Source organism: Ziziphus jujuba, chromosome 9, assembly GCF_031755915.1.
Source record: "Ziziphus jujuba cultivar Dongzao chromosome 9, ASM3175591v1".
Lineage (NCBI taxonomy): Eukaryota > Viridiplantae > Streptophyta > Magnoliopsida > Rosales > Rhamnaceae > Ziziphus > Ziziphus jujuba.
In genome coordinates this window covers 17,714,357-17,740,812 of record NC_083387.1, presented here as the reverse complement: position 1 = coordinate 17,740,812, position 26,456 = coordinate 17,714,357, and the positions used below count along the sequence as shown (strand labels likewise).

General features: G+C 32.2%; 3 protein-coding genes across 3 annotated transcripts; all 3 read left to right on the top strand.

Moving 5' to 3' along the window:
- Positions 1-4,120: 4,120 nt before the first annotated feature.
- LOC132805397 (FRIGIDA-like protein 3) lies at positions 4,121-5,630 on the top strand. Its single transcript, XM_060820277.1, has 2 exons — positions 4,121-4,552; positions 4,974-5,630. Exons 1-2 carry the CDS (start codon positions 4,280-4,282, stop codon positions 5,391-5,393), a joined length of 693 nt encoding a protein of 230 aa, XP_060676260.1. The 5' UTR covers positions 4,121-4,279; the 3' UTR covers positions 5,394-5,630.
- Positions 5,631-8,983: 3,353 nt separating this feature from the next.
- LOC132805378 (TPR repeat-containing protein ZIP4-like) lies at positions 8,984-9,556 on the top strand. The gene has a single exon (XM_060820150.1). The coding sequence runs from the start codon at positions 8,984-8,986 to the stop codon at positions 9,554-9,556; it is 573 nt and encodes a 190-aa protein (XP_060676133.1).
- Positions 9,557-9,791: 235 nt separating this feature from the next.
- On the top strand, positions 9,792-11,992 carry LOC132805377 (TPR repeat-containing protein ZIP4-like). Its single transcript, XM_060820149.1, has 4 exons — positions 9,792-10,515; positions 11,002-11,191; positions 11,307-11,339; positions 11,505-11,992. Exons 1-4 carry the CDS (start codon positions 9,794-9,796, stop codon positions 11,712-11,714), a joined length of 1,155 nt encoding a protein of 384 aa, XP_060676132.1. The 5' UTR covers positions 9,792-9,793; the 3' UTR covers positions 11,715-11,992.
- The last annotated feature ends 14,464 nt before the right edge of the window (positions 11,993-26,456 follow it).

Here is a 26,456-nt window from a genome sequence, read left to right as displayed (position 1 = left end):
AAAGATATTTAAACAACATAGGTGAACAGTGCACGTGAACAGTAGCTCAGAAGCAAGGTAGCTCGGCAGCAATACAAGCTGGAGATTGATGTTTATATGCAGATATTTTAGCCAAAAAAAATCAAAAAAAAAAAATATATTTAAACACTGGTAAACAGTATACGTGAACAGTAGCTCGGAAGCAAGGTAGCTCGGCAGCAATACAAGCTGGAGATTGATTTTTATACGGAAATATTTTAGCTAAAAAAAGAATCAAAAAAAAGAAAAAAAGATATTTAAACAACATAGATGAACAGTGCACATGAACAGTAAGTCGGCAGCAATACAAGGTGGAGATTGATGTTTATATGCAGATATTTTAGCCAAAAAAAATCAAAAAAAAAAAAAAATATTTAAACAACACAGGTGAACAGTGCACGTAAACAATAGCTCAGAAGCAAGGTAGCTCGGCAGCAATACAAGGTGGAGATTGATGTTTATATGTAAATATTTTAGCCCAAAAAAATCAAAAAAAAAAAAAAAAGATATTTAAACATAGGTGAACAGTGCACGTGAACAGTAGCTCGGCAGCAATACAAGCTGGAGATTGTTGTTTATACGCAGATATTTTAGCCAAAAAAAAAAAAAAAAAGATATTTAAGCAACACAGTTGAACAGTCACGTGAACAGTATCTCAGCAGCAATACAAGCTGGAGATTGATGTTTATATGCAGATATTTTAACCAAAAAAAAAAAAAAAAAAGATATTTAAACAACATAGGTGAACAGTGCACGTGAACAGTAGCTCAGAAGCAAGGTAGCTCGGCAGCAATACAAGCTGGAGATTGATGTTTATATGCAGATATTTTAGCCAAAAAAAATAAAAAAAAAAAAAAATATTTAAACACTGGTAAACAGTATACGTGAACAGTAGCTCGGAAGCAAGGTAGCTCGGCAGCAATACAAACTGGAGATTGATTTTTATACGCAGATATTTTAGCTAAAAAAAGAATCAAAAAAAAGAAAAAAGATATTTAAACAACATAGATGAACAGTGCACATGAACAGTAAGTCGGCAGCAATACAAGGTGGAGATTGATGTTTATATGCAGATATTTTAGCCAAAAAAAATAAAAAAAAAAAAAAAATTTAAACAACACAGGTGAACAGTGCACGTAAACAGTAGCTCAGAAGCAAGGTAGCTCGGCAGCAATACAAGGTGGAGATTGATGTTTATATGTAAATATTTTAGCCCAAAAAAATCAAAAAAAAAAAAAAAAGATATTTAAACATAGGTGAACAGTGCACATGAACAGTTGCTCAGAAGCAAGGTAGCTCGGCAGCATTACAAGCTGGAGATTGATGTTTATACGCAGATATTTTAGCCAAAAAAAAAAAAAAAAAAAAAAGATATTTAAGCAACACAGTTGAACAGTCACGTGAACAGTATCTCAGCAGCAATACAAGCTGGAGATTGATGTTTATATGCAGATATTTTAGCCAAAAAAAATCAAAAAAAAAAAAAGATATTTAAACACAGGCAAACAGTACACGTGAACAGTAGCTCGGAAGCAAGCTAGCTCGGCAGCAATACAAGCTGGAGATTGATGTTTATACGCAGATATTTTAGCCAAAAAAAAAAATCAGAAAAAAGAAAAAAGATATTTAAACAACACAGATAAACAGTGCACGTGAACAGTAGCTCAGAAGCAAAGTAGCTCGGCAGCAATACAAGCTGGAGATTGATGTTTACATGCAGATATTTTAGCCCAAAAAAATCAAAAAAAAAAAAGATATTTAAACACAGGTGAACAGTGCCATGAACAGTAGCTCGGCAGCAACACAGTAGCTCGGCAACAGCACTAGCAGCAAACACAGCAAGCTCGGCGACAGCAAAAACAAGCTCGGCAGCAATGCAGTAGCTCGGTAATAGCACTAACAGCAACACAGCAAGCTCGGCAGCAGCAACAACAAGCTCGGCAGCACCAGCAACAGCGCCAACAGCAATACAGGAGCACCAGCAACAGCACCAGCAGCAACACAGCAAGCTCGGCAGCAGCAACAACAAGCTCGGCAGCAACACAGCAAGCTCAGCAGCACCAGCAGCAATACAGGAGCACCAGCAGCAACACAGCAAGCTCGGCAGCAGCAACAACCACTAAATATAAGGCAAAAGCAGAAACATGTAATTCGACAGATGAATTTATACTGCATGCCCAAGTTGCTTTCTTGTGTGTGCAAGAAGTCGCAGCAGATAGACCAAACATGGCAGATGTTGTGTCAATGCTTGGAGGATATGCAGTAACTCCCCCACATCCAAACGGGAGAGGTTGGGAGCATTGAAACTGATAAGGCAATCACAAAAGACTATCATCCAGCCATATATTATTGACAGCAAAGAAAATCAAATAAAAAATGTTTTGACTGGGTTTGATTAATTTATAAAAATATTGTAAAAAGGATAGGAAATAATACATTAAAAAAAAAAAAAAAAACACAGTCCATAGAGCTAATATATTTAAAGGACAAAACATCTCAAAGGAACAATATCATAGAAACTTGAATGAGTAAAATCCAGTACTACTGGTTTCACTATTGAGTAACTTGTAGTTTAAGATTAAGAGCGTCTTTTATTATATATGAATTTTTAATTTTGAATCTCTCTATTAGTAGATTCGTTGTCACTAACTATCCTTGATTAAGACCAACTTATGGTTTAACAGCCAGAATAAATAAAAATAAATACATAAATAAAATAATTCATTAAAATGATATGAAATTAGAGGGTCCGCAAAAATCAACAGTTGTTATATCCATAAAGACCAAAGAAACATACAGTGAAAGAGATGCTTGGAGAGAGTATCATTAGGCATATACTCCGCTACTAACAACTGCTCGTCTCCCTCAGTACATCATCCACAGAAATCTAACAAGCTTCTCAACTCTAGATATTGGAGCCACAATCTTAAAAAAGAAAGCAATTTCTTGAATATTTGCTCCCAATAAACAATGAGATCCATAGAATAAACAAAATAATTCAAAAGAGTTTATTACATTACGATTTCTAGAAGCCTAAGTAAATAAGAATAACTATATACATTAAGTGATTACCCAAAAAAAATAAAAAATAAAAACACTTTAAAAGCAATGAAACAAAAAGAGAAACATTATTATTATTTTTTTTTAAAAGAACAGAACTGAACCAGAATGAAAAAAGAAAAAAAAAATATATATAATATATATATATAAAACATAAAAACACAAACAGAGGTATAGAAAAATCAAAATGAAAGAGAGGAAGGAAGGAATGGCAAAGAACCCACACTCCAACGGCAAGGCACTAACGGTTTGAGATTTTTGAAATAATCAGGTCGGTGGCTGGTTGGGCTGGTTCCGAATGGGGAGATGCGAGCGGGAAGGGGGTGGAAGCAGAGGAGAAGAGGAATTTTGGCAAAGGTGGTTCCAGCTGATGCAAGGGGGAATGCGAGCTCCTGTGAGCGGGAAGGGGAGATTTTGCCAAAATTCTCACGTGAGAGTTGCAATTCCATCTGGACCGTTGACGCCAGATATGAAAATCCAATGGTCCTTATTTACTCACGTTTTTGGTCCGCATATAACCCATGCGGTCGGTCCTCATGCTAGCCTCTCTGTATATATAGATATCTATATATAGAGGAAGGCTACCTTGAGGACCGACCTGACCAACTTAAATGCGGTCCAAAAACGTGCAAAATATACTGGCCTTTAGATTATACCGAACGGCTCAAGTTGCATCTTTTTTTCCCCTCCCAAAAGGGCTCTTACGTGTGTTCCCTTACCCTTCTGCTTCCACCCTTGCTCCTCTCCTCTGCTTTCACCCATCCAGTAGCCAGCATCTCTCACCATTCCAGCAAGTCACCACCATCTCCCCGTCAAGCAAGCAGCTACCAGATTTTATTTTTAGAAAAAAAAAAAAAAAAAAAAAAAAGAAGAGAGGGATAGAGTATTAGAAATCTTACCATGTTATTAAATATAGATTATAGCCAATTTTGCAAATATAGATTATTACTGAACCTACACACCTAGCTTTTGAAAATGAGTCTATAGCCAATTTCTTTTGTTCTTTAGAATGCCTCTTATTTTCATCCTAGGTGACTAATACAAAGTAAGTCAATGTATGTGGGTTTTGCATTTGCATATTGTGAAGAGGGTCAGCATATCAGCAAAACTCACTCAGTTTTTTTGGGAAAGTTTTGGTGGAGCTACTTTGGCTTGGATGAGACGATGGACCGACAAGAAGAGGCTTATATGATTTGGCTTGATGGATCAGACAGAAATACCAAGTCTAAAGAAATTTTTTCCAACTATTTTAAAATTCTATAATTTTCTAAAAGCTTCTTCTGTTCTCTTGGATTCTGCAGGTGTAGTTGAAGTACTTGTAAATAGTGGAAGGCAGATTGATGCTGTGAACTTGGCTTATGCGTTTGACCTCACGGAGAAGTTCTCACCTGTGGCTCTACTTAAATCTTACTTGAAGGAGGCAAGAAAAGCTTCTTCACCTGTCAAACCTGGAAATGCATCTCCCACTGTACAGGTGCATGATGATTCTCAGCTTTCTTGAAAGTAGTGGTTTGTTGATTTTTGATTGCTTTTATTGAGGGATAAGAGGACACGGCAAGAAACCCATAATTGTGTTCAGACATAGTAATGAGTATGTTCCTTGCCAAAATATCCTTTAACATATGTCTCAGTGCTACTATAACACGGTATCTCTGACTCTGGCATTATTGTTAGATGGCTCCATACTATGATCTATTTTGTATTTTTCCATTAAGAATATTGCTTTGGACACAATGTCAGTTAGTGAGATTGACCTTTGGACAGTATACCAATGTTTCCATCAAACCATTTACCATGTGCGCTGAGGTGGAGGCTGGACAGGGTTTGGAGAAAGAATAGCATTTGTTTTTGCAATGCAAAAGGGACATTCCTAACTTATTTATTTATTGTTTCAGAATGAGGTGAATGAGCGTGAACTGACTGCACTTAAGGCTGTGATCAAGTGCATTGAAGAGCATAAGCTTGAGGAGCAGTACCCTGTGGATCCACTTCAGAAACGGGTTATCCAGCTGGAGAAAGCCAAAGCAGACAAGAAAAGGGTGACTGAAGCTGCAAAGCCTCAACCAAAGAGACCCCGAGCTAATGGTGTTGGATATGTGCCTCGTGTTACTAATATTGCTGCTGAAAAGAATTTTTATCCTAGAGTTGCCGATAATAGGTATCCACAGTACATGTATGAGAGGTCGTATGTTTACCCTGGGCCTAATGAAAACCATTGCCCCTCTCTGCTGGGTTCTGCTACTTACAACCTGTCTCCTGGTCACAGCAACTACTTTGCAAATGGCTACCAGTACCAAACCGCATATCTTCACTAGGAAGTAAAGGTGGCGAAATGGTGACTGATCCTCTCATTTTTAACGGTTAGTCTTTAACCCTTCAGTTCGCTGATATCCCAATGTATGAATGAATTTAGTATTTAAAAAAATGACCAAAAAAGAAAAAAAAAATGAAAAAACTCAAAAAAAAAAAAAAGTCTTGTTAATTTGTTAGTTGATGTATGAAGAATATATTTTGATCCTCTAATATATGCACTTTGTTTTTCTTTTGTATAAGCGATTATTATATCTTGATTGCATGCAGAGATCCTGCATTTATGGAGATGGCCATAGGACGGAAAGAAAGTGGGATTCTTTCTTTCTTCAATATTTAGAAGTGAAAATAAAAGGAAGCAATTTTATTTAGGGTTAATTGCGCTTTTGAACTTTATCGTATGGTTGCATTTTGAGTTTCTAAGTTTAAAACATTACAGTTTAGGCCTTCAAATTTTGATTTGTTGCCTTATGGTCTGACTATAATTTTTATTTTTTAGCTAATAGTGGTCAAAGGTAAGAGAGGGAATTAAAATGCAAATCTTAGAAATTAGAGGGGTCTAAATTATGACAAATTAAAATTAGAGGGTTTAAATTGGAAGAAATTGTGTTTTAGTGGTGATCATGTACGATGGTATTGGTACTGTTAAAAACATCTCCAATGGCATGGCATTTGGGCATATGCTATTACCAAAATATAGCATAATATCCAATTTTTTTTTTTCACTCCTAATGGCGAGTTGTAAATTTTGCCAATATCATTTTTGTGCCTGTTTTGACACTGAATTTGCTATTGGCAAAATTTGGTAGCAGATCCCTTGTAGTAGAGTTTATGGGGCTCACACCATTTACTAATACGATTTTGATTTAAATTTGTTTTTTAATTGATAAAGGTAAAACTGAAGTGGGATCCATTGCCAATGTTGGTTTTATAATTTCGGTGGTTTTATAATTTCGAAGTGCTATTTTGTAGTACGTCGAAAGTCAAATGTTAAAATGTTTTATTGGTATTGACATTTATTATAGAAAAGTTTATGTGAATATTAAATTTTAAAAATAGTAATGCTAAAATGGTATTTGCAAGTTTTGGCCCAAAAAAAAAAAATGGTATTTGCAAGTAGATAGTTCTTAGTTATTGGTAGTCAAAATATCTAATTAGAGTATAACGCAACAAATTGAAACGTAGGTTGAAATGCATCTTCTCCGAATTAGAGGTACTAGATTACAATTTACGCTAATTAATTTCATTGTATGATTTATCCCCTTGCTCTTGGTCCTTTTGTCAAACTATTTATTTACTTTTCATTATTTCTCCTCTCTCCCATTCCTTTCTTTCTTTCTCTTAATATTGCTCTCTTATTATAGGAAGGAAATAAAATATATTTTCTTTCCCTTCTTTTTTTTTTTTCCTTTTTCTTTTGGTAAACTGTATTATCTTTTCCTTTGCCATGAGATGAAACATACAAAAGAATAAAGTCTTCTTATGGCTAAATTTGCTTATCTAATTTTTCATTCCATTTCTCAATCTTCCCACATTGGATTTTCCCTTTTCTTCCAACTGCTAAACGAGATATGGACTTTCCGTTCCTCCCTTCTTGTTTTTCTTTCCTCATCCTTCTTCGACACCTTTTTTTTTTTTTTTTTTTTTGGTTTGAGACACACTGTTCCTTTTATATGAATGCTATTTATTTATTTATTTATTTATTTATTTCTCTTTTAGTCTTATATGCGGATTTAAATTTTGAGCACGTCTAAATAAGAAAGATTGCCCGGCATTGACTGAATGACCAACACATACGTTTCATTATATGCGACAAGACTCATTCTATATCAGTTGGATTGCTGGGTTTATTGCAAGTATTGGGTGAGGAAGTTTGGTGGTTGTTTATGGTCTAAAAGTTAGCCAATCAGTATGGGTGTGGAGCTTGATTTAAGCAATGTGGTTTCTTGGATTAATGGAGACAATCACTTGAATCATCCTTGTTGTGGAGTCCTAAAGAAATTTTTGCAAAATTAAAATTTTTTTCTGACTCACATTAATATAAAATGCCGCAGAGTGTCTTGCCAACTTGAATTTTCATTTTTAATTTTTTCATTTTCTTGATCGATTGCCCCTAGTTTCATTTTAAAATAAAATACCGACATTTCCCTGTATTACCCTTTTTTGTTTTTGTTTGTTTGTTTGTTTTTTCAGTAGTAGTCTTATTTAAACAAGCTATAATTATTTCATCCATGTGATTTGCCTTTATTTAATTCGACTTGGTTTTGAAATGTCAATTGTACTCGAATAGATAGTGCAAATGATCAAAATTGATGTCAAGTATAAAAGTGTGAACGTAAAAATAACGTAGGTAAATGAAAATCTTGTAAAACCATTGGAGAGGTAAATAATTGTTTTTAAACCGGAAAAATAGTCTTGTTGAATTTAAAGCAAGCCTTAGGTTAGGTGCGTCAAAAATAATATCAACGTTTAACTAACAGCAAATGGAAAACAAAATATATTATAAAAAAGAAAAAGAGAAAAAGGATTTGTACAATCATTTTTTTCCCACTACCTTCTATACAAATTTCAAAAATATTCTTATTTATTAATTTTTTTTTTTTGCATGCTCAATATTTTATTAAAAAATATTAAATTTCAGTATATATCAACTGAAATTGTTCAATATATATTAACCAAAAAATATAAATATATTCAATTAATAAGAACACAACATACTTTTGACCTTTAAAAATAATTTTTTCATAGTAAAAATATATAACTTTTATTCATAATATGTAATATAAATTTCACATATACGTTATGTAATTTTTAAAAATATAATTTTGAAATGGAAAACAAAATATATTATGAAAAAGAAAAAGAGAAAAAGGATTTATACAATCATTTTTTCCCACAACCTTCTATTCAAATTTCAAAAATATTCTTATTTATTAATTTCTTTTTCGCATGATCAATATTTTATTAAAAAATATTAAATTTCAGTATATATCAACTGAACAATATTAAATTGTTCAATATATTTTAACCGAAAAATATAAATATATTCAATTAATAAGAACACAACATACTTTTGACCTTTAAAAATAATTTTTTCATAGTAAAAACATATAACTTTTATTCATTATATGTAATATAATTTTCACATATACATTATCTAATTTTTAAAAATATAATTTTATGTGACAAATGAGATTTAAATATCCTTTAAAACTCCAACCTTAATCATTTTTTGTATATTTTATTTTAATAAATGTTTTAAAAGTTGAATACTTTATTAATTTAATTTTTTTTTTATCAAATATAATTATATTTAAAACAATTTAATAAAATTTATGAATGAATTCTGCCCTACTTGGACAGATTAAATGTTCTCATTTATGGTATAAGAAAATAATTCAGTTTTTAATATTGTTTTGTCAAGATCTAACAAAATTTTAATGAAAAAGTGTATTTTTGTTGGTCATGAAAAAACAAAGCATTTTTGGAAATTCAAAGAAGGGAAAACAGTAGTGTAAAAAGAACTATTTAAAAAAAAAAAAAAAAAAGGGAAGTTGGAAGGGGCTCACATCGGTCCAAATCCACCTAGCCCATTATGGACTTGGGAGCCTATTTTGTACGACATCATTCAGTGCGTCGTATCCAAAGCTCAGCGCTGTGCTGCTTTTTTGTATTTTTTGTATTTTATTTTTCCCTCCAAATTCACATTTTTGGATGTGCTTTTCAAAATTTCAGAAATTATTCTCTGTGTAATCTATCTACTCCGAAACAGATGAAGATCGCCGAGATATCGTCGCCGAACCACCGGCAAGGCCACCATGACTCTCAATTTCAGCAGCAACATCATCTTCATCTCGTCTCTCAAATCGAGTCCTCAATCAAGCAAGCCGAAAACCTCTCGCCGGGAAAGCCATTACCGGTAACAATCTCCGATGATCTCAGAAAATACCTTAATCAGCTTAGCCAACTCGCTCCCTTCCCGAACTCCCTCAAGCTCCTCGTATGGAAGCTCAGCTATCGCCTCTGGAACGCCTGCGTCGACCTCTCCAATGCTGCTTCCATCCGTTCTCGTTATCCCTCCTCCTCTTCATCCTCCAGGAAAGATTCCGCCAAAGAGCATGCCAAGCTCCGCCATATCGCCGCCGACCTACTAGCTGTCGCCGGCTGAGTGAGCGGTGTTCCTTCTCTGGTGATCAAGTCCGCCTCGTTCTACCACAAGACCGGATTGATCTGGCATGAGCTTCGGAACTTTGATCTTGCTTCTACCTGCTTCGAGAAAGCCACGGATCTGGTATCGAATTTCGATCTCAACACGATCACGGATGCTGGGGAGAGAAAATTGCTGCTGGATTTGAGCATTGCTAGGTCTCGAACCGCATGGGAAATCTCGGACCAGAATCTTGCGATGACGTTGCTGAACCGGGCGCGGACCTTGCTATTCGGTTTGGCGGAACACTACAAAGCGCTCGCGAGCCAGTACGTGATGTTCGGGAAGAGCGTGCTGGCCAAGAGTGAGAGTGGTGGCCTGAGCGAAGCTTTGAGACTGATGAACGAGGCTCTGGATTTGTACGAGAAAGGATTGCATGCGGCGAGAACACGGGAAGAGATGCATGAGCTTAAGGATTTGAGATCAAAGACGCTTCGGTTCGTCTCAGCCATTCATCTGCAGATGGGTGAGTACGAGAGCGTAATCAAGTGCGTGAAGGTGTTGAGAGATGGTGACAGTGGGGAACACCACCATCCAAGCCTTCCCGTGCTGGCCATGAAAGGATGGTTAGGGTTAGGGAGGTTCATGGAGGCGGAGAAGGAGCTAAGGGGCATGGTGGTAAATAAGGGGATTCCGGAGGGCGTTTGGGTATCAGCGGTAGAGGCTTACTTTCAGGCAGCTGGGACGGCCGGAGCAGAGACGGCGAAGGGGGTGTTCCTGGGGCTGTTGGGGCGGTGCCACATCAGTGCCAGCGCCGCCGTGAGGGTCGCCCACAAGGTGGTTGGGGATGGTGGAAGTGGCGGTGAGGGGGCGAGGGTGAGGGCCAAAGTGGTGGCGGAAATCGTGTCGGATGAGAGGGTCGTAGCACTCTTCTCCGACGAGGCAGCCGGGAAGGCTATGCATGCTCTACTATGGAATTGGTAAGTTCGTAATTCTTTATGCTTATTTGTCTTTTGAAATTCATCGTGCTTTGGTAATGAATTGCCTAACGTGAATTTGAATGATCGCTTCCATGCTCAATTGAAGTGGCTTATTAGATTTATTTCCCTATGAGCATGTTGAAGGACTGGGGGCTCATTAATAAATATCTTAAATAAATTAACGCCTTGTAATTTCTTTGCATAATTCCAATTAAGTATTATAAGTTTCGATTTGAACTCCAATCGAGGACGAGTTTCTGACAAGGGCAGGGTAAAACATGGTATGAATTCCACCCAATGAGTGAAAAACAGAAGTTAAAGAAATAGTCGAGTCATATTTGGCTTTTTCTATCTAGTCGGCCCAGCTTGCGATTCACTTTGGTAGTTATGATCTTGTGCTTTCATTATAATTTCATTGATCAATTCTAGTGAGTTGAGGTCTTTCGTTTTACGAAATTTCGATTATTTACTATCTTTTATTAACAGCGCTGCAGATCATTTTCGATCCAAAGACTATGAAACAAGTGCTGAGATTTTCGAAAAATCAATGCTTTATGTTCCATATGATTCAGAGAATAGTATACTCCGAGCCAAGGGCTTCAGAGTTTTGTGTCTCTGCCACCTTGGTCTCTCTCAACTTGATCAAGCTCAAGAATACATCAATGAGGCAGAAAAGGTACATTCTAATGCGTACAAGAAGCTGGAATTCTGGTATTTAAGATCACTGATATCTTGCTTGCAATCTACAAAAAAGTTCACCTTCTAATAATGCCTTGTTTTCATCTCTACAGCTTGAACCCAACATTAATGCTGCCTTCCTGAAGGTTCTCTCACCCAACATTATAAAAATATGTCTTCTCCATTAACTTGTAAAACATATTTAGTTATTGTATTTGTACTGAGTACTAAAACCACAATTTATTCAGATCTTTGCAACAAAATTCTTTAATAAGTTATGAGCAACTTTATAGCTTTTCTATATTATGCAGTTAAAGATCTATCTGCAGAAGAACGACAAGAATAGTTCAATTAATCAGATTCAAGCAATGACAACTTGCCTTGATTTTAGTCTAGACTTTCTCTCCCTTGCTGCGCATGAAGCTGTAGCTTGCCGTGCTCTTACTGTTGCTGTTGCTGCTCTATCTAGTCTCCTTAACTTTTATGCCAAAGGCAAAATAAAGATTACCAATGACAGATAACTACACCAGCTTTATCGCTGATAACATTTATCCTGCACCAGTTTTGTTTTTATCACTTGGAGGTGATTTGTTTGAAGCAGATTCTTGTTGATCCAGATTGTATGATGGCGTGGCTATGCGATGACATGGCTGCAGCACAGTCAGCTTATCAGTAATTAGGTAGTGTAATGTGTCTTAATCAGAACAGCGGTGAGGTCAAAAAGAAAGCTATACTATATGTCATATGGACGCGACAGTGAGCATGAAAAAAAAAAATAAATAAATAATATTATATTTAATTATTTCAATTTTATAAAATAGGACCAATTAAAAATGGAGGAGGAGAAAGTAAACATATATCGGGACAAGAAAATGGACGTGAGAAGAATATATTTAAATTTGATTGGGAATTCCAGGGATGTAAGATTTCGTAGCCAATTTGAGAGATATGATGGATGATGATGATTACGTGCTATGCCAACTGCTTCTGAGCCCACCCAACAGCTAAAAAAACAAAAAAAACTTGTTTTGTTTCCACAAACACAAAACCGTAAAACATCAAAAGAAAAAACATCCTTTTCTTATGGAGAAGGATTGAATTCAACGATTTGTGTTTACACAGCACTAAAAAAAATTGAGTATTTATTACAATTGATAAATTTTATATGTATGTTCATTTTACATCTATGTTACTCTTTTTAATTCAAAATTTATTTATTTATTTTATTTTTTTTTTTTTTGTTTTATGATATGCTATTGAACAAAAACGCCACAAAATAAAAGCATTTGTAAGAGAAACAAAATTACTACCATATACATTTTATATGTCCATATGACAATTTAATTTGCAAATTATTTTAAATGAATCAATTCATTTGGAGTTTCACTAATGATTATGACAAACAATCATAAATAGTAATACATTTTTAAAAAAAAAATAGAGTGATTAACAGTCATAAAATCATTTATCACTGTTTTTAATTTTTAATTTAAATCTCTATGTCTCCATCTAAAAATAAATAAATTCATATTTTAGTCAATGCAATAAATAAATAAATTTGGGTATATGCCATGGGATACACAGTGATATAACAAGTAAAAAACTCAAATTTGTATGGAACATATTTTATGAATGATAAGCATGTATAAAATATGGGTAAATCTAGAGTAATCAAATTTTTTTATCAAAATTTTGATATTCATGATTTAGTATCTTTTAAATGGTTTACATTTTCATGTATATATAGCAATATCAATTTAACACCATTAAAAAATTACCACCTAATTTATTACTAAAATTTTGGTAAAAAAATTTGATGCATGTAGTATTACTCATATAATATATAGATATTCAAACAATGATAGAGGGTTAAGTAAAAAAGTTGGTTCAATTGATAAATTTCTCATGTTCATATCTGGATATGAGATGCTAAGAAGGATAAACTATTGTAAATAATAATAATAAAACTAATAAAATATTTATTTATACATAACAATATCTATTACTTTAAACCTAACCATTTATAAATTACATTGATATATTAAATATTAAATAGTAATAATATAGTTTTGATAGATATGCTGATTGTCTTTGTTGTAATCTTGAAAAATTGTCCCTACGTGAAGTATAAATATGAGAGCGAAATATATGGCAATTCATGTCATATTTTTCTACCATAAACTATATATATATATATATAGAAAATAGCGATATTGGTTAGACTTTAAGATATTCAATCGTTTAGTTTGAATTTACCTAATCTTAAATATGAATGTTTTACTGAAAAAATAAATGAGATTTGCATGTGAAAATTTGAAAAGATTAAAAAAAAAAAGTTAATATAAAAAAAGAAAAAAATATTTTTTTTTAACAAAAGAATTAATATCACTCCCTATGTTTTTATCAATTTTGCATGTTTTTATACTTTGTAAATTATGTCATAAACAATCTCTCATGTGCACTTTAGTTTTGTTGCAATGTTACCTATTTTATACACGTATTCGTTTGAACATAATGATTTAAGCTTTGAATTTATTTTAGTAAGTATTTCATACGTGATATTTCATTTCATGTTCATAATTAATAAAATAAATATAAATATTAAAATTTTCAAAATTGTTAGAATAATTTTTTTTAATATATATATACATATATAAGGTAATATATATCATAATTTGTGATATACATTAGCAAAAAGATTGTAATACAATTTACCAAAAACAAGATTGTGATACAATGATAAAATGATGAAGTATTGAATTAATGTTAATTTTAATTTATATAAAGGTAAAATAGACTTTTTGTAATTTAAATAAATTAAAATATAAAATTTGTTAATCAATGTTAATATCTAGGATGTTAATGATGAATTAAATAATTTTACAGAGGTAAATGTGGTTTTGTTAAACCGCAGGGATCAATAAAATTTTCCCTAATAATAATTGAAAATGGACACGTGCTACGAAAACAAAAAATCTAAAAAAATAAATACTGAATTGCAATTGCCTTTTGTGAAAAGAGCAGCTCCTTTATGACGGCGAACAAAACAGTTGGCCATCAAATGAAAAATAGACAACGAGCATGGCGGCGAACAAAACAGAACAAACTGACTGGAAAGTCTAATAAAAAATAAAAAAATCACCTCTTATATCTCTTTGCTGTACTGCGCTATGCCATATCAAGAGATTTGACCTCACTTTCTCTGTTTCTTCCCCTCTTCCAAAACCCACCGATTGAATTTTATTAGTTTGGTCAGTTTTCACATTAATTCTATTTTTCCTATCTTTTCAACTTTCATTCTGAAAATCTCCATAAAACCCTCTTCTTAATTTATCCTTTAACCACAAAACAACATTCTCTTTTAGTTTCCAGTCCCTTACACATATTTTGTTACTATTTTGCACCTATAATAAAAGAAAAAAAAAATGCAAATTTCCCAGAGGAAAGAGCAATAAAACAAAATCCACATCATTTGAGCCAATTGGGTTTTTCTTCTTTTTCTTTGTAACTCTTTAAAGGACTTCCAATTGAAAGTGAGGGGAAAGGAAGAAGTCCCAACGGAATGTGAATGGGGATTGGGGATGGGACCCATTAGTCTGATTCTTGAAAGTTTAGGGGTGAATAAGAAGTCTAAATATAGAGTGTGGGGCCTTGAGTGGTGGCATAGTGGTTGGTCACATAAACACTGGGAGTCACTGTCTTCGAGTTTGAGAGCGACTGTGGTGGCCTCTGCCCCTCACTTCACCAACCACGCTCCAACTTAATGCGCCTCGGACCTTCTTTTTTTTTTATAATTATTATTTTTATTTTTATTTTTGTTCTGTCCACTTGTCACTACCTAGACTGTCTAGCCCTTGTACATATGAAAACACATGATTCATTAAGGGCCCACCATATCAAAAATCCCAAGCTGACGGGAATTAGCCGAAAGCTATTTACGTGCTGATTTTTCTTTTTTCTTTTTTTTTTCTTTCTTCTTTATTTGTTTTAAATTTGTAAAGATTTTTTGTGTATACATATATATATATATATATTTTTTTTTTCTCGTATGGATTGTGTGGAGATTATATATATATATTTTTTTTTGGTAATTTGCGGAGATTATATGTTGTTGATAAATATACTAGTAAAGAATAATTTTGGCTTTGTGATAAGTTATTTCAGTGGGAGTTTTGAGTGGTAGTTGTGTTACAATCATAGGAAGATTTATCAAAAAAGAAAAAAAAAAAGTTGAAATCTTAGGAAGATCTTGTAGCCAATTGATATATATATATATATATATATATATTTTCCATGAAAATTTTAAAATTGTTGATGTGAAATATTTAAATTTTTCTTAAAAATTGAAGAAAATTCACCATGTTTGACAAATAATTTTGAAAATTCAATAAAAATTTCCACAGTTTGACATATCAATTACCTATAACAACATAAAAAAAAAAGCCTTTTTTTTCCTTTTTTTTTTTAGCAACAAAGTAAATTTCTAGCCTAATTAAATTTAGCTAAAATAATTATTTTAGCAATGCAATAAGTTGTATCTAAACATATTTAGCCATAACAAACTCTAACCCAAAAAAAAAAAAAAAAAAAAAAACAAAGAAGAAAAATTTGAGCCATTAGGTCACTGGGCATAAGCCAGATAGCCAACCTCTTGATGGAGAGAGAATAGTGGATCGAGAAATTGCATGTGAATTCAGATTTTATTAAATTTTTTCTTGGTAAAAATATTTTACTAAAATTTGGATATTCAGATGTGAAAACTATTGTATATTTATATTTTTATGGCTAATGCTTTTAGTAATGAAATTTAATACTTTTGGCTCCAATATTCCTGAAGTACCAACAAGATTTCATCATTTTGGGAACTTTCTACCTATATGAAACTGAACTATATGTTCCTAATTGAAATGGACCTTTACTTCTTTACTATAATAATGCAAGTTGCTTGAACATTTAATTTTCTTAATAAAAAAGGGAAGAATTCAAATCCTGAAAAGAGAGACACATGTCTTATACATAGGTTGCAGCCCCTTAAATGGTTAAAAGTCTAAAATCAATATGTTTTCAACATTTTTAATTTTCATTCCCTCGTTTATTTTAAAAAAGCAATTTTTCATTCTCTCTGGTTTTTTAATTCGTTGACAAGAAACTACTACTATTCTTTGTAATGGGATAGGGTCCACATTAATTTGAAAGAAAATTAATTAGAAGTGATATATAAAAGGTGGTGTTTACGTACACTACTTTTCCAATGATGGGTCTCTATGCCTCTGCATATAAATATTGATATGAAGTATTATTATTTTAAAGTGTCTCATTCAATTAAAAGGGAAGCAATTAGAGAATAAATATTTGATAATTAAGTTTTTTGGTGCTTTTAATCTCTAGAATTTTAAAAGTAATGTTGGTGCAATGCACTTTCTTCATAGATTAGCCTTGTAGTTGTGGCATCTCCTTGACTAACCTGTACATTATCATTGGTCTCTATTGGTGTTTGGTGTTTTAAAGCCAACATTAGTAAAAAGCTTTAGGTAGTCATAAGAAATTTCCAATTGGAATAAATTCTATGAATGGTCCCAGGTTCTAGTAACTCAATGACAATAAAATAAAAAACAAAAAATTGTGAAGGGATTAATCCTTTGGTAATAATTTTAGATACAAAAAGTTAAAAAAAATATAACAATTCTTATATCAAAACAATTTAATAGTTTTTTTTATCAGATCTCATTTATTAATTTGTAATTATTTAAAGATTAAGATGTAAAAATATTTTTAGAGTTTAAGTAAGTTCAAATAAACTTTACTGTATTCTCATAAAATTTTAATATTTTATCAAATTCATTTAATCTATAGCCTTAAAATAATTAAAAAAACAAACGATAACCATACCATTAACATATCTAATAAAAAACTGACTATAAAAAATATATTGTCATAATAAAGGAGTATCAAACACAAATGTGAATGTTCAATAATTATAATAACAGAACAAGTAAGAATTTTACCTCCTGATTCACATCAAAGACATAAGAATATGCATCCTGAACTTCTCTAAGTTAACAATAATAATTATTATATTCATAAAAAATACAAATTATTAACTTATTTATTGTCTTTTTTTTTAAAAAAAATTAAATAATAATAAAAATATATATGTGTGGTTAAAAGATGTGCTTTACATGCAACCATTTTGGTCATTGAAATGCATTCAACCCAGGACTCTTATATTATGGAAGAGGTGAGGTGACCACTGCTACCTTTCTAGTTTTGATATTCCGCTTTTAGACTAACAGTAATTGACCTTTTTTTTAAAAAAACAAAAAAGAAAAAAAAAATAGTAATTGACCTTGATACGGGCCAGGCCGACGACTATGGGACTCGTTGGGGCTAAATTTTTGTAAAGCACAAACAAAAATGAAATCAAGTTTCCAAATCCAGATCTAAGTGTGGGTAATTCAGTCCAAATCATAGTATTGGACTGGGTAGATCTGTCTTAAGAAAGTAAACGTCGCCAAGTTGCCACTGGTTTTTGGACTGGATAATTAGCCCGTTATTCAAAATCCTAATAATCCATCGTCTATTTTCTAAACTAGACTTAAAATGGTTCCTCTTAGTTCTACACGGTATAATTAAAGGAAGGTTCATGATCCTTTCCACATTGCATTTTATGTGAAATTTCAAAAAAGATCCATATCCATTTTTAAAAATTAGAATTCAGTCCGTTCCATCCAAATGAGACTATAAAATGTTGAATTTAACACAACCAAACCATCTAAGCATGAGTTAAAGAAAGTGTTTTTAGGTTTTGAAAACCGCATTTTTGGCTAAGCATTTTATCAAGACAACTAAGAAAGAAGGATTTGAGTATGTACGCTTGCATTTTTAGCCCCTTGAATTTTCTCAAATCAGAGATTGGATGAATATATAATAAATTGAAAAATTGAAAATCTAAATTAAAACCTATACCACAAATTTAAAAGCCAAAGATATTAAAATATTATTAATCTTAAAAAAACAAAAGGGCATTTTTAGCACCTGTACCTCCTCAATTTTTAAGTTTTTACACTTTGGTTCGTGATTTTTTGCTTGGCACTTTATATAGTCCTCAAACTTGAAAATTTTCCACTTAGGTCCTCAACTATTTTGTTATGTACTTTTTTGCACTTTTTAAGCGTGTAGTACTAGTACATATATTGAAAAAGATAAAATAATGAAATTATAAAATAAAACAACCCTCAAAAAAATTCCATGCATGTTGCATTTAAATGCGCTACATATGCTTTAAAACCAGTAAAAAAACAAACAAATAAACGAAAAAACAAAAATTCTTAAAGTGGCGAAAAAACAATAATAATAATAAGAAGAAGTTTAAGGACATCGGATCACAAATAAAAAATAATAAACCAAAATGCAAAAAGCTAACACCAGGGCGGATTTACTGTGGTGTCAATGGATGCAAAAGTCAACGAACCCATCGAAAATATCGATAAATATATTGGAATTTTTACAAGTCTTGGCACCGATAGTGGGGATAGAAATATCTTTCTCGGTTTCACCAATTTGTATTTTCTAGTTTCGGAATGGATTAATGAGAATGACTTGACTTACTAGGTGAGTATAATATTAATGCTATATTTAATATTGTTGACTTATCTCCTTCAGGTGATGATTCTGATTTGAGATCAAATCTTTTTCAATGGGAGGGGACCAAACCAATTACTAGAGTACAAGCCAAGAGATTTAAAGATAACCTGATGGATTCATACCGAGAGTTATCACTTTTCAAAAGGGTTTATCTATATCGGAAGATACAAGAACCGTTTTATGCATCCAGATGATGGAGGCCGAGATGGACCCGGATAGCTGTTTTTGTGCAAATATGGACTCCGAACAGTATGGAATGGGTTCAACACTTCATGAATTCAATAAATATCACTAAGAGGTCATGGAATCAAGTCAAGGTAGAAGAAAAAGCAATCAAATAAGGCATTTGTGCATAGGAGAAGTTTTTGGCCGAAATTGTTGTTTTTGTTGCTGTCTTTACTGTATTTTGCTGATTTGGCATTTTCTCTTTGTTCCAATCAAGGACAACATATGGGAATCATCATTAATCCTATTTGGCATCTTACATGGCACATTAGATCAGATTTGGAGCCTTTACAGGCTGAAAATTAGTCAAAATTAACTTAGTAGTTAAACTAGTCAACTAGTTTCCTAATTTGATTTTGACTTTTTGTTTTAGGAAACTCGCTTTTATTTTGGTTTTATTTAATTATTTTTCTGGACAAATTAACTTAGGAAAGTTGTTATTTTATTTTTTCAATTGTAAATTAATTAATTCCTAATTCAAAATAAAGGAATTAATTAATCAAAATTAGATTAGAAAAGAGTGTGAAATTAGGCAATTTCCTAATTTGATTCTATGTTGGCCGAAATTTCCTAATCATTTTAGGGTTTCATTTTATTTTTTCAAAGCCTATTTAAAGGCTTATTTTCAATGAGAAAACACCTTCAATAATATTAAGAATTTATTTTGTGAAATAGAATTCTCTTTGAACACCTAAAACACCATTAGAGAGTGAGTGTTTTAATTTTGACTTATCAATAAGACATCCATAACCTATTGTGGCGTCTTCATTATACCAAGGTTTCTAATCACGAGTAAGTTAGAGTTTAAGGTTTCCATAAGAACTTGAACTTAATTAAGATTTGGATTAATATAATACGGGTTTAGGCGCGAGTCGACCTAAATTCATATCAGAATGTCTCTAAAAGTGTTTAATGGTATACTTCTGGACATATTTAAGATGTTTAGTCATATACTTCTAAATATATTTGAAATGTCTATATCTAAAAATGTTCAGTCGTATATTTCTGAATGCATTTGAAATATTCAATCGTATACTTACATAATTTCTTGCAAATTATGGCCAATACTAGGGATATAAGTAGTGATTTCAAATCCAGAGGTTAAGCATACTCTGGCAACTTTACATAAGGCAGTGTTTGGTTTTTTTTGGGATGATAATGGAAAGGTTGACAGATAAGTCACCCTTACTGCCACTCGACAGAATTGTAAATGAGATTTTCATCTCATACGACTTCTCATTCAATTCTTCTGAAGTCATTGGATCCCTTCTTCCGCTCCGTTCCGCAGAGTAATTGGGACCAATTCAATCACGTTTTCATTCATTTGGAATCTGGACACATCTGAGATAATCATATCTAAAAACTTTTGATTGCATACTTTAAATATATTTAAGATGTTTAATCACATATTTCTGAACACATTTAAAATATTAAATCTTATATTTCAGAATACAAATATATTTTAATTAGCAAATATCTTTAATGATAATTTTAAACGGAAGTAAAAATATAAATTTATAGTAAAATTGTGTAGAGTTCGGTTTGTAATGCAACTAAAAATTCTCAAAATATTGTTCTTTATTCTTTTCTATTTTTATTGGTTCAAATTTAATTTTTTTATTTTGGGAAGGAATTTAGTAGAAAAATATGGTTTTCTTGTGTAAATCTGAAACCATTTTTCTCCAAGTTATTTTCTATAGCAATTTGTTTTGTAATATGATCCAACTATTAAAAATAGTTTAGTTGGCTATTTAATACTTTAAAAGACAAAAAAAAAAAAGTATTATCCATTTCCAAATACGCATTATCTTTGTTCATTTTATTATGTTTGATGAATATTTCATACTATTTAAGGAAAAAAATTAGGTAAGCAAATCAGGTTATCTGTTTATATATATAATTTTATATAATTTAAGAGTAAAAAAGAGTTTTTATAATTTCATTTTATTCTTATTTTTTTATTCTTAATTATTTATATCATATTTGTTAAATTGTTAGTTTATTTTATCAGTTAGGTACATTATAGATTAAAAAAGAGTAAAGACATTATAGATTAAAAAAGAGTAAAGCTTTTTTCAATATGAAAAAATGTTTTAAAATTTTCTAAAGATTTTGTTTGGACTATATAGGAATGGCAATTTATCCTGAGCAATCCAAAATCAATGGTGCCCCGCCCCTAACGGGGCTATTTTTTCTCAAAAAATTGGGGTTACAAAACAGACTCAAGGCAAAAATATGAAACCTGAATTGGACCAGGCCAGGACCAAGGAATAAAAACCTTGGCTCGAATCTAACCCGATATATGTATTATTTTCTTTTTCATAGCTTTATGAAATTGGATCCGGGGACATCATTTTCTTTCGGGGAATTTGGCCCAATGCCCTCTTTAGAATGGCCATGACGATATATACCCCTGCATTGGTGGACTTTTTTATTTTGCCCTTTAATATCCATTACACCTTTAAAAAAATTTTAAAAGACCTAGATATCCTTTATTTTAGATCTAATACACGAAAACCTTTTGTGGCTCCAAAACCAATGCTGAGATTAGAAAGAGGACCAAATCCGAGGACAACAAGTTTGAGTTCGATGAAAGCAATGCTCAGATCTTCAGGCTAATGCTCGACGATGCCCATCTTCAATCTCACCTTTATTTCTATGAGTATCGGAATATTTTGACCTTCTCACTTGTGGTTATTTCTTCGTTGTTGCTTCAGAAATACTTGAATGGTGGATCAGAAGAATCTGGGTCTTTAGCAAATGGCGATTTTATTCTGATTCTACTAGGATTTGTGGGTCTTTTTAAGTTTTGACGTTGCTCGCCAAGGTTTCTTTTGAAAAATTTGCATCAAGGAGGTTGGAGAAGCAATTGAATGTTCTCTTTGGGGCTTTGGGAGCCATAGTTGGGAATATGTTTTGCTTCTCAATTAGTCCTTTGGTTCTAGATTTCAATTTTGGTCCACTTGATGGTTTTGGTAGATTTTCAATTGCTGTTTTAATGGTGAGCAACGTCCTTTGGTTCTGGATTACCGTAGGGCCTTCGGTAATTACCGATGAAACCTACGGTAATCAATTTGTTGTTGCTGGAAAAATTACCGTAGGTTTCATCCGTAATTATCAAAACCCATATGGTTATCACATTGTACCAATTTTTTGGCCCCCACAAGTCCCCTAATGTGTGTAAAATGCAAAAACATTCAAAATATACATTCTTCAATGATCCTAAGGAGAAAAAACCCAAAAGTTCTAAAAAGGTTCTCAAATTGGCACAAAAATTTGATTACCATAGGGCCTTCGGTAATTACCGATGAAACCTATGGTAATCAATTAATACTTGCTAGAAACATTACCAAAGGTTTCATTGGTAATTACCGAAACCCATGTGGTAATCACATTTTACCAATTTTTGGCCCCTGCAAGTCCCCTAATGTGTGTTAAATGCAAGAACATGCAAAATATACATTCTTCAATGATCCTAAGGAGAAAAAGCCCTAAAAGTTCTGAAAAAGTTCTCAAATTGGCACAAAAATTTGATTACCATAGGGCCTTTGGTAATTACCGATGAAACCTACGGTAATCAATTTATACTTGCTGGAAAAATTACCAAAGATTTCATCGGTAATTACCGAAGGCCCTACGGCAATCAAATTTTTTTGCCAATTTAAAATTTTTTTCAAAACTTTTAGGGTTTTTTCTCCTTAGGATCATTGTAGAATGTATATTTTGTATGTTTTTGCATTTAACACACATTAGGGGACTTGTGGGGGCCAAAAAATTGGTAAAATATGATTACCACAGGGGTTTCGGTAATTACCGATGAAAACTTCAGTAATTTTTCCAGCAAGTATAAATTGATTACCGTAGGTTTCATCGGTAATTACCGAAGACCCTACAGTAATTAAATTTTTGTGCCAATTTGAGAACTTTTTCAGAACTTTTGGGGTTTTTTTTCCTTAGGATCATTGAAGAATGTATATTTTGCATGTTGGTGCATTTAACACACATTAGGGGACTTGTGGGGGCCAAAAAAGTTGTCGAATGTGATTACCATAGGGGTTTTGGTAATTACTGATGATTTCTATGGTAATTTTTTCAGCAAGTATAAATTGATTACCGTAGGTTTTATCAGTAATTACCGAAGGTCCTATGGTAATCAAATTTTTGTACTAATTTGAGAACTTTTTCAGAACTTTTGGGGTTTTTTCTCCTTAGGATCATTGAAGAATGTATATTTTGCATGTTGTTGCATTGAACACACATTAGCGGACTTGTGGGGGCCAAAAAAGTTGTTGAATGTGATTACCATAAGAGTTTTGGTAATTACCGATGATTTCTACGAGAAGTTTTCCAGCAAGTATAAATTGATTACCGTAGGTTTTATCGGTAATTATCGAATGCCCTATGGTAATCAAATTTTTATGCTAATTTGAGAACTTTTTCAGAACTTTTGGGCTTTTTTCTCTTTAGGATCATTGAAGGATGTATATTTTACATGTTTTTGCATTTAACACACATTAGGAAACTTGTGGGGGCCAAAAAATCGGAAAAACGTGATTGCCACAAAGGTTTCGGTAATTACCGATGAAACCTACGGTAACCAAATATTTTTTCCAATTTGAGAACTTTTTCCGAAGTTTTAGACTTTTTTTTGTTTAGGATTATTGATATTTTATCAACACAATACGACAGATGACTTTTCCAACAAAACAACACATAAAACCAACGTCTATTACGCCAAAACACATGTTACGCGGTTGAGCTACTAATTGCATTCCTTACTACATTGCATAACACACGCATACCACATAACATGCCCCCATTGTCTTAATATAGCGTAGAGCTATTTATGGTCCTTCAGTTGAATGGTGCTGTTGGTTGGCAGTGCTATCAAAAGGTATGGCGGCTGAGCATGATTGGATGCTATGACCAATCTGTTTGCACCTCCTGCATCTATATTAATGACGCTTCTCTCCTTGAGAAATATGTTGATGCTTACATGCTGCAATTGCATGGACCCAAGGAAAGCCAGGTTTCTCTATACGGCATGTGCATTATCTGTCAAATTTAAATGAATAATATGCTTCAATGACTACCAAATAAGGGCACTTATGAAATGAATGATGCAATCTAGAGAAATCAACTCTAATAAATTGAAAAGTGTGCAAAGACTTTCAGACAGAAATTTTACTAGCCTAATCAAGTACACTCCTCATTCCCAATAGTATGATAAAGAAAGGTTGTAAACATGTCCCCAAAGAAAAAAAGTTGTATCCATGTTCCTAAAGAAAAGTTTATAGTATATGGTTAGACAACATAAAAGAAAAGCTCTTTAGGTAAACAAATCAAACACCGATAACATACAAAACTACATGGTAATAATTTAGAGAATGTCATATAAAAGAATAAAGCAAAAGGTCATCAAGTTATTTTCTCTCATGGACATAATAAAATCCATTTCCTCCAAATCATAGTTAACATAAGAGAGCTGCATTAGGATGATAAAATGCTTTAAATTTTCTTTTTTTTTGAAAAAAAAAAAGTAAACAACCAAGATATAGTAGTGTATTTAGACTTTGAATATATGAAACAACTTACATAATATATTAAACAATACGTGAACAAAACTATGATGCACATTATATGTGAGTCTACATAAATATGAATTTTAGGGACACAGATATTGCACACGTGATATACATTATGAGCTAATTCACTTAGAATTCTGCTTTAGAATTTTGCTTTAGCTAGTTGATGGAGAATATGTCAATGTCACCATTCATATGACCTTATAACGCAAATAAACAAAATAAAACTTCAAGTTAAATAGAATATACAATTAAAAAACCAAACAAAACATAGAATTCTTCCAAAACTTCAATTTCTATTCTCCATAATTCAGTCTTCAATCTCCATACTTCTAGCATACAAAAAAACACAACATATAATTCTTCCAGCATACAAAATCCACATTCCTCAGCATAAAGAATTCACATTCTTCCATACTTCATCAAAAATAAAGACAAAATTAGGGAGAAAAATTTAGGCTATGTACCTTTGAAAATTTATGTCACTGCCCAAATTTAGTCAATCCTTCAATTAACCGGTTCTTCCTTTCTTCATATGTGATCTTCTTTAAGTTGAACCTGTCAAACAAAGAAAGAGAGCAACTATCGTCAGATTCTTTGTTTATAAAAGGAAAAACAAACAAAGAAAGTCATCCATGTAACCAAATAACTATTGTAAGGAATGGCTAATGCAGCTATGTATCGGAATTATTATTATCATATAGCAAACACACCTTCCTTTTCCAAATTTGTTTTAGGTATATTATGACAAAGAAATATAACTGCTATCATAATTTTTCTGGTGAATTACTTGCTTTATGCAGAATTTAAATAATCCACTCACAAGAGTTTACTGTAGTCGATAAAAGACCTTCAAAATTCTTCAACTGAGGTGCAGGCATTTTGCAAAATTTGTTAGGAGTCAAATTTCAAATGTACAAAACTAGTATCTTAACCTAACCACAAAAATATTAAATGTTTTTTAGTGTACAAAACATATGAATATTAATTTAAGCAACAAATGGAATATAATGTTTGACTTTTATCCAATACCACAAGGCAAAGAATATTAACTCCAAAATATATAATCTTCTTGGTGATTATTGGAGAAATTTCCAATTGGATCATCAAAATTTGCAAGTGGGATAGCTTGAGTGGGCTTAATGTAGAAAAATGAAATAGACCTTAAAATTTTCTAATATGTGATCATCATATTCTGCCATCGATATGTATTTGCAGCAACCCAAGAACTAAAATTATGATTTAATATATACCTTTTTTCTTGAAATAATCATGACTAAAAAATATGTAAATGTGAATGAAATAGAAATATATTTAAAATATTTACGTCTTTAATTGATAATAAAGTTGTGTAAAGTTCATTAAAATATATTTTTGGTTTAATATTATACCTCCTTTTTTAAGCCACCAATCTCCACAGTAGCTTATTATGCCATGGCAAGATGAAAAATGCAATCCTAAGATAAACCAAGCCCATGAGTTATCCTTTGAAAAACATTATAACCCATTGTTACCGATGCATGTAATATATATATATATATATATATATAGTCTGTGCATGAAAGAAATAAAAAACAGGGGCATAAATTTACTTTTTTACCAATTAAAATACACGATGAAAGAATAGGTTTATATATCACCTTTAGGCAATCCTATCCATAATTGTTATTGCAATTATTTCATAATATATATGAGACCATTGTCTTGTACTAATACATTTCTTCAATGCATCTATGTTAATATTTTTTCCAACGGACTACTAAGATAGCATAAGCAAAATATAAAGCACCTTATCACCAATAGGACTAC

Excerpts from the sequence above, each read along its gene's own strand:
- LOC132805377 (XM_060820149.1), top strand. The coding sequence starts at position 9,794 with ATGACGTTGCTGAACCGGGCGCGGACCTTGCTATTCGGTTTGGCGGAA. Across the intron at positions 10,516-11,001 it reads CATGCTCTACTATGGAATTG|CGCTGCAGATCATTTTCGAT; the intron begins GTAAGTTCGTAA and ends TTTTATTAACAG. Across the intron at positions 11,192-11,306 it reads ACATCAATGAGGCAGAAAAG|CTTGAACCCAACATTAATGC; the intron begins GTACATTCTAAT and ends TCATCTCTACAG.
- LOC132805378 (XM_060820150.1), top strand. The coding sequence starts at position 8,984 with ATGGACTTGGGAGCCTATTTTGTACGACATCATTCAGTGCGTCGTATC.
- LOC132805397 (XM_060820277.1), top strand. The coding sequence starts at position 4,280 with ATGGATCAGACAGAAATACCAAGTCTAAAGAAATTTTTTCCAACTATT. Across the intron at positions 4,553-4,973 it reads ATGCATCTCCCACTGTACAG|AATGAGGTGAATGAGCGTGA; the intron begins GTGCATGATGAT and ends TTATTGTTTCAG.